The sequence below is a fragment of the Perkinsus marinus genome (assembly GCF_000006405.1).
Source record: "Perkinsus marinus ATCC 50983 genomic scaffold scf_1104296955874, whole genome shotgun sequence".
NCBI lineage: Eukaryota > Perkinsozoa > Perkinsida > Perkinsidae > Perkinsus > Perkinsus marinus.
In genome coordinates, this window is record NW_003207677.1 from 205336 (window position 1) to 213534 (window position 8199).

Consider the following 8199-nt stretch of genomic DNA (forward strand, 5'->3'; position numbering starts at 1 on the left):
CGTCCTTGCCTGGGCACGAATTCAGATATAAGTAGAGCGACCTCGACGACGAGCAATTTATCGTTCTGCTGCTATAAGGCCTGAAAAGAGCAACGGTTTGAGCAACGGTTGATCGTCAACCAGAGGAAGCCGGAAAACCATTGAATGCTTAGCAATTTCCCAAAGCTGCTCGACGTACTCGATCCTTGTTGGACCTACAATGGTTGAGTAACACGTCGAAAAGCTCCAACGACTCTTCATGACAAGGAGCAGTTTCCAAACCACAAAGGGCTGGAGCAAAGACTGCACGTTTTATGTTAGTATCTTTAGAACCCAATAACGCCTTATGAGAGTCTCACAAGGTCTCATAATGAGACCTCAGGTCCTGAGGCTCAAGACCACAGCCATGCAACCTGTCTTCCGGGAGTTGCTGAAGCCCGATGTCTGCACGGTGCTACCAAATTCCTTTACGGGAAACTACTCAAGTAAACTACACCTTTTAAACATCTAGTTAGTCTTTCGAATCATCAATTTCGTCGGGTTGTTAGGGCGGACGCGCGAAGTTGGAGGTACGAATCCGAAACGGGAAGATCATATTCGCAATTAGAACTTTCAACTTCGTCATAGAACTTTCAAGTTCGTCCGAAGTCGATAGGAAGTACAAGTTCGTGTCAATCGAACTTTTAATTTCGACTTTCGAACCTTCGAGTTCGTCATAGAACTTTCAATTTCGTCGAGTACACCTTCAGACCTTCAATTTCGTCCCTTTAGAAAAATCGACTTCGTCGTTCGGAACTTCAATTTCGTGTTTGCGGGGCAATAAGGCCAGTACTCTCATGATGAGGCTTATGATTAGTGCTTGCGGTACACAACCGAAGTAGTACTGCTGTAGTGCTGTAGTACTACTACTACTAATCTTGTGATTCACAAGACTACACACCAGCCTCTCTTTTGCAAGGGGTGTTCAGGCTAATACTCAAGTTAAGAGTCTCTGATTACCATGGCCAGAAAGGTGATGAAGGGTGCAAGATGACAGTCCTGTCGTATTCCTATCTCTACGAGGAATAGGTCAGATATGCCCTCTCTAGTTTGCACTCGCGCAACAGTACGCCAGCTTCTTATCATCACCAGAATGAACTCAATATGATCATCTCTATTGGATGGTGTATGGCTCGCTGCCGAGAACCGACTTCTTAATCATACCAAAATTCAAGTGCTTCAGACTTGTTCGATGGACGCGGATGCTCCGCTTGTAATCCTCTGCTCATCTCTCTTTTTTGGAAACAGAAATATACACGTTTGACATCGTAGATTATACGTGTCACAAGTGAAACGTTCATCAACAGCCTTAGCCAGTCAAACAAATAAACAGAGCCCACAGAGAGACGGGCGGAACAATGGTACGTAGTATTGGCTATACTGCAGTATGAGGGTTGGGGAGTTCACCATCAGCCACGATGTCGCTGGAAGACTCTCCCGCTCTCTTGGAGAGAGCAGGGGCCGTATGCGGATCCTGATTCATGAATCTGAGTCCATGATTCAACTCACGCTCTGATCCTGATTCATGATTCAAGTCACACCTTGATTCGAGAGAACTGATTCAGATTCTTAGCTCAGGAGAAAGAGTCGAGATTTGTGAGTATGAGTACTTGAGACAGAGTCAGATTACGTAATCATGAGCAAGATCCTTGATCCTTGATTTTAATCAGCCGCTGAATCCGATTCCTGATCCTTAATCACGATTCAAGATTCAAATCTATACTCAATGGCTGATTCGGAGTTTTTGACACTGAGACAGAGTATTTCATCAATTCGAGATTAAATACTCAGAGTTGGGATTTTTACTCATGATTCGAGATTAAGTCTCAGGAGTCGAGATTCTTTTACTCAAACTCAAAGCGCTCAGATTCAGGATCGCAATCTCACCTTGAGCATGATCCGGGATCGAACTCATGATGCACAAGCTCACAGTTTAAAACGGGGATTAATCTTGATTCTGTACCGGGGGTCCGGACCCCCGGTACTAAACCCTGATGCTGATTCTCGACCTTGGTTCACGGCTTCAGCACACCGTGCGCTGCGCACGCCACGGTAGACCTTCTCGGCTCCTTGCGAGTATGTTCTTGGAATGACCGTACCGGGGGATAGAACCTCGGCTTCGACCAAGCGAAAGCATATCCCTAACCAGTTGAGCTGCGAGATTATACGATGCAAGACGGTGCAAGGAGGTTTAGCGCACATAATACAAACGGGCGCTTAATATGACCATTCCCGGGATTAGAACCTCAGCTTCTAGCATGTGAAAGTATCTCCTTAACCAGTTCAGCTACGAAACCACACGATACAAAACGGTGTATGGAGGTATAGCGCATGTAGTGCATGCAACCATACGGCGCCGCGCGCTGAGCTTCCGCTTAGAACGTCTGAGTCAAACCCAGAGTTGATTCCGAGTGAACATATTAAAAAGTTTGAATACGGATGTGTACAAGCGCCACAAAAGATCTTCTTCCGAAACTTTATCATTGCTGTAGCGTAACAGGAAATGTGCATGGATTCGGGGCGGATCTACCAGGTTCTACTCTTGTAGAGGGACGTTTTCTTCCTTTTTTGAAGTTGTCACTTTCGGTTCTGGGGCGTAGCGACTATGATCTTTGTTTTGTCAAAAATGTCTGATTCAAACTCTGATTCCCTGATCCTCGAAAATACTCAGATTCAATGGAATCACCCGAAGAATCACCCTCATGAGCAAGGAATATTGAGTAAGAGTATTAATCAGCCGAAAAATCAACTTTAGATTCTCGAATCAGCTCAGAGATCCACATATCCTCACGATGATCCTGATTTTTCGCTCCAGAGTAAAAAATCGGTGAATCAGGGGTTATTACTCACCTTCTGATTTTTGCATCTGAGTAAATACTCTGACTCACCTGTTGCATCAGGATCCGCATACGGCCCCAGCTTTCTATGGAGGGCTGTCTAAACAGATATGAAGTCGAACAGTTAGCGTGCGCCACCAAAAAAAGTCACGCCGCCGCCGTCAGTACTCATACTGGCGGGAGGTAGTGAATCTGAAGGCGAGTCGTCTGAGATGGAGGAGGCGAGGTAAGCTGCTTTGTCGCGGACTAAGCTCTTGCCCAAAAAGACAGCTGATCTGGTAGTATGGGTTGGCAGGAACAATGCAGTTCTATACAGGCCTCGGTGGGTGGAAGAGTTGGCTGGTGGTAAGGAGCTGAGGAGGAGGAGGATGAGGAGGAGCCGACTTCTGGAGGCGAGCGATCTGAGGATGATGAAGATGGGTTGGACTTCGCCCCGGGTAGAATCGACTTCAAAGACCCTCCTAGTGTGTCGAGGAAGCACAAGGATGGTTTATCCCGGACTGGGCGGCGACGACTTCCTGTAAATGAAGAGAGTCTATATCAGGCTGGCATACGAGGCTAGAGACCTGTCGGAGGCCGTCTGAAACTGGGTGGGGTGGGGGAGGGTTTATGATGTATGTAGAGACCAAAATGCAGCTGCTACTGTCGTACTTGAGCTATTTGATCTACTACTTTATGCCCGAGGCTAGAGGGGCTAGTGTGAGGTAGCATCCTTTTATTGGTAAAATTGCCTGAATTAAGGCTATGCTTGAACGCCTGAAATCGATAGAGAAGACAGTTGGGGATCAGGCCGATAAGGTTGTCAGTCAAGCGCAGACGGCTGAGCCCGATCCTGAGATGAGGGATTTCGGTGAGCTACTAGCTGGACTTTGCCGGGGCTGATGAGGAAGGGGAGGAGACTGAGGACAGTGAAGTGGTGGAAGAGGAGATGAAACCGGCTGCCAAGGTCTCGAAGGCTGACTTCGTGGAGCCCCTAGGGTCGACGTGAACGGAGGCTGAGCGGCCGGGGGCTCTGTGAGAGATGATGGGGAGGAGGATGCAACTGAATTGTTGAGGGCTAAGGCTGGGAGGAAGCAGAAGAAGTTGCGGGCAAGGGTGGCAGAAGGTAGTTGGTCGTATGTGGCTGGTTGGTGGGTAGTCTTCTGTTGTAGGTATGCTGGAGTGGAGTCGGTGAGCTTACACGCAGTAGCCGAGGTGGGGGACTTGGTCCACACACGAAGCAATCTGGCGGATACTCTCAATTCGGTAGGTAGTGTTGGTATAGGGTTGGTATGTTTCTCTTGCCGTACCAGGTGGGGGAGGTTGCCTCTGATCGTAAGAGCCGTGCGGGTAGGGATGATGATGTGAAGGTGCGACAGGGCATGTCTATGAAGGATATAAGGGCTGGTAGGGTGAAGCGAATAATGGGAAGGTAAGGAGAGTCTGAGGAATGTTAAAGGATGTCAGAGGAGTCGTTTAGGTCGAGAGGGCGACAGTGACAGGAGGGACCTTAGACGATGCGGAAGTGAGGGAGGCTGACTCGACGGCCAAGGCACAAGCGGTCATACCGGACGAAGAGGTAGTAGTGGTACTGGGGGTTGGCTTCATGCTTGCTTGGTCATGGCAATGGGTGGTCAATCGATGAAATGTTAGATGTGTTGTTGTTCGCAAGGAAAGTGTGGTCAGTTTGGCAATACTGTTGGACACGAATGGTGTTCAGATGGAAGTCTAAGACTTGCGGTCGACTAGCCATCAATAAGAGTGAGGACTTTACACACGTGCGGGAAAAGGAAGACCGGAACGCACGTGTTATGGACTAGAGGGCAGTCAAACGTCGTAAGGGGGCATTCAAAGGTCGTAAGGGGGCAGTCAAACGTCGTAAGGGGGCATTCAAAGGTCGTAAGGGGGCAGTCAAAGGTCGTAAGGGGGCAGTCAAAGGTCGTAAGGGGGCAGTCAAAGGTCGTAAGGGGGCAGTCAAACGTCGTAAGGGGGCAGTCAAACGTCGTAAGGGGGCAGTCAAACGTCGCAAGGGGGCAGTCAAACGTCGTAAGGGGGCAGTCAAACGTCGTAAGGGGGCAGTCTAGGATGGTGCATATAGTGGAGGAGCCACTGGTATTCGTATCAACGTCAAGGAGGGTGTCAAACTCGGCTAGAGTAGTGGCTTGGGAACAGTAGGCTGTTCATACGTCAATTGCATGTATACCAATACTGCGGTAAATGTCCTCTAACGTTTCTCTGTTAAGGAGGGGTTGAGTATATGGTAGCGGTGTTGAATCGTGTGAGTAGTAGTAGTAGGATATTGTTTTACCATGGTTGAGCTGCCCCCAGTCGGTGTACTCCTATGTGGAGGGGTATCGATGGATTCATCAGATCCGTCCTTGGCAGACATAGGAATCCCCAAGCCGCTTCTGCCAGTGGCGAACAAACCTCTGTATAGGTAGTGGTTAGATTTGAGCTCCGGTTCGGCCTTGTTGATGTGGATGGGTAGTTACGCAGTGCAGGCGCTGACGGCTAGCCCTTTGGTAAGCCGGGTGGTGCTGATAGGGTGGACAGAGCACGCCGATGCGTTACGGTCATCAGTGAGCGAGTATAAGGATCTGTTTAATGGAGTGGAGGTGTCAGTGGAAGGTGGGAGTGTGAGATGAACAACTCGACGTATAGTGTTTCTAGGGGTACCGGCCGAGGCTTCTGCTGCAGAGGCGTTGATGCTCGTGCTTGAACGACAGGCTGATCTTAAGGGGAAGTCTTTGCTGGTATGCGGCTGAGCTGTAGACCGCCTTTCTCTGGGGTATTGGGAGTTTCCCTTAGGTGGGCTATGGCGACTATATGGGCGCATGGCCGACTAGGAGTACTCAGTCAGCGGCGGAGGTGGAGGTCTCGATGGCCCGTAGGAAAGTTTGTTGTTGATGTTGTTTTGGTATAGCTTATTATTCCTGGCAGGGGTCAAGGATGTCCCTGAGGACTTCGTGTACACGGCGTATGGGACTGTGGAGAAGGTAGTGGTTGGGGGCATCGCTCGTTTGTATGGGAGGGGTCGGTTCAGACGATTGTGGTATTGAAGTCCGCTGAGGCAGTCGCTTTCGACGGCAGTCTGTCCCTGGGCTTGTCCAAGGTCTTTGCAGAGGGGGACGTGACACTGATGCGCAACCTTGTTGATAGCGGCTGTTATTACATGGGTGGCAATGCATTGGAGAGGCTGAGGGAGTTCATGGCTGATGACGATGAGGTTGACCGGAATCTGAGAGACGGCTTCGTACCGTGGATGGTCGACAAGGGCTATATGGTGATGCTTGGGGTAGCTCCTGGTTTTGAATGATGAGGTTCAGGTCCTGTTGAACGGTCCTTCTGAGTCTCCATCAGTGGACCCGTGTAAGAGCAGGGTTAAAGGGACTGAGAGCCTCCTACACTTCAACCAGCAGAAGTTGAAGCATGATCGTAGCACAGTGAAGGGCGTCCTGTATGGGTCCTCATCTACAGTGGAAGAGGGAACTGTTGTGAAAAATACGGTATTGGGAAATTCTGTGAGGATCGCTGGTGAGTTCGGTGATGAGGTCACTGTGAGTACTCACGACTTGTCAGATAAGTGCCGTGTGACGAAATCAGTGGTTATGGATGGTGTCGAGATTGATAGCGGATCTACAGTCCAGGAATGCGTGTTGGCTGAGGTATGGTATGTGTAAGTGGTAGTAGTAGGGAGTAGTTCATTTTAGGGATGCGAGATTGGAAGTAACGTGAAGTTGAGCAAGTGTATCGTGGCGAAGGGTGTTAAAGTGTTGAGGTCGGGAGAATACGAGGAGGAGGACTTTGATCACGACGTGTGTAGCTGAATAATCTGCTAAGTTTCCACGCCTTTTGCTTTGCGTATTGATGAATACCTGGTGTAGAAAGCGCTCGCCCTGGGATAGCAGGTATGGGTGTATCAACTAGGCTTCAGTGTTAGATGTCATTCACGGTTCTGAGGGAAGCGCTGCGATCGGTGGCGAATATTGACAGATTATTTATGGTACCGATGACAGCACAATACCCGCCATTGCTATCGATGAATCAGGGTGCTCATCCGAGTGGTAAAAGTAGAACAAAGCGTGGTAGAGTGAGGCGGCACAATTGAGATTTTGCCGCATGAGGTCGCCAGAGTTCAACCTTATTAGTTGCAGGGGTTGTAGGGTTATGGTGCTTTCTCATATTCGTAGTCGGCGAGTGAGGGATAGCGGTGTGGAGGCCGCATGCCTGTAATCACAATTTCGGTCATTGTAGGATATTCGGTTTACCAATACTCACGGTGTTGCTTCCTGCGGTCAATGGTGGTGGCGCGACAAGGGGCGTAGGAATCATTTCAGTTCACTATGGATGATGGCTCGAAGTGTAAGCCCTCGACAGCCGGAGCCCGACCGTCCTCTGATATTCCGGGTAAGCTCGGGAAGAGAAGGGGTAACGTACCTGTGTAGTAGGACTCATACCACTCCAATGAGAATTCTCGGTCAGGGGTAGTGGTCAGTGTTAGCCAGTTGCTAGAGTGAGAGTTTGAAATGACGAGTTGCTGATGGAAACCCATCGCGGAACACTCTCCGGTTCAGATGTATCGGAGGCCTCGTCTAATGCAGTGATTCTAGCTGTGATGAGGGAGAGGCTGGAGAAAAGTCTGAGGGACAAGGAGAAGATGCGACAGAGGATGGAGTTGTTGGAGGATGAGTTGGCTCTGTGCAAGGTGAGGAGGGATACACTTCTGTGACGACACTAGAGAGGCAGGTGAAGAAGCGGTCCTATAGAGCGGATGGTAAGCGTCTGAAGGCTGAAGTGGATACGCTGAGGGCGAGGGCGGCGTGCTTGGGTGAGGAGTCTTCTAGTAATGTGGAAGAGGTGCGGTATTGGCAGAAGACGGCAAAAGAAGCGAACAAGCACTTAACTGAGTAGATCTTTAATTCATGACTATACCATTGGGGTCTCTTTAGGATGAGTAAAAGCTACAGTCACGAGGTCCGACTCCTGCAGAAGGCAGTCGAGTGTGCCCGGGGTAGTAGTGGCGGCAAACAGCAGTTCAAACTGACCGAAACCGCTGACCTGGCCGAGAGACTGAGTAGAGCTGTCCTACAGAGAGATGAATATTTTCGGGAGAAGATACGCCTTGGGACCAAGGTGGGGACGTGTTCGTTACCCTTGGCTGATGAGCTCAGGAGTGGCCTCATGGGAGTTTATATACGAACTTGGGTGTGCAGAATTTTCATATAGTAACTGACACATGTATAACGCTGGTGGTTTGTAAACACCTGCACATAACTACTCGATTTGGGCAGGGCGGTTGGTGCAACTGCATCTCATCACAGGTACGGGAGTTTCGGCAGCAGGTGTCGGCCCTACAGAGAGACCG

General features: G+C 49.6%; 2 protein-coding genes across 2 annotated transcripts in view; one reads left to right on the forward strand and one right to left on the reverse strand.

Moving 5' to 3' along the window:
- Window positions 1-3464: 3464 nt before the first annotated feature.
- On the forward strand, window positions 3465-7745 carry Pmar_PMAR020442 (translation initiation factor eif-2b gamma subunit, putative; the record flags this gene model as incomplete). Its single annotated transcript, XM_002775419.1, has 19 exons — window positions 3465-3554; window positions 3597-3705; window positions 3746-3839; window positions 4007-4100; window positions 4148-4246; window positions 4315-4413; window positions 4655-4901; window positions 5205-5271; window positions 5323-5462; window positions 5505-5587; window positions 5643-5721; window positions 5775-5830; window positions 5878-6117; window positions 6161-6368; window positions 6414-6499; window positions 6545-6649; window positions 7089-7155; window positions 7409-7539; window positions 7581-7745. The coding sequence occupies 19 exons, from the start codon at window positions 3465-3467 to the stop codon at window positions 7743-7745; spliced, it is 2259 nt and encodes a 752-aa protein (XP_002775465.1).
- A 363-nt stretch (window positions 7746-8108) lies between these two features.
- Window positions 8109-8199, reverse strand: part of Pmar_PMAR020443 (ccr4-associated factor, putative) — a gene marked incomplete at both ends in the record, with an annotated part of 2369 nt that continues 2278 nt past the window's right edge. Inside the window, one exon of the mRNA XM_002775420.1 lies at window positions 8109-8185. Coding sequence (XP_002775466.1) covers window positions 8109-8185 — 77 coding nt within the window. The remainder of the gene's footprint in view (window positions 8186-8199) is intronic.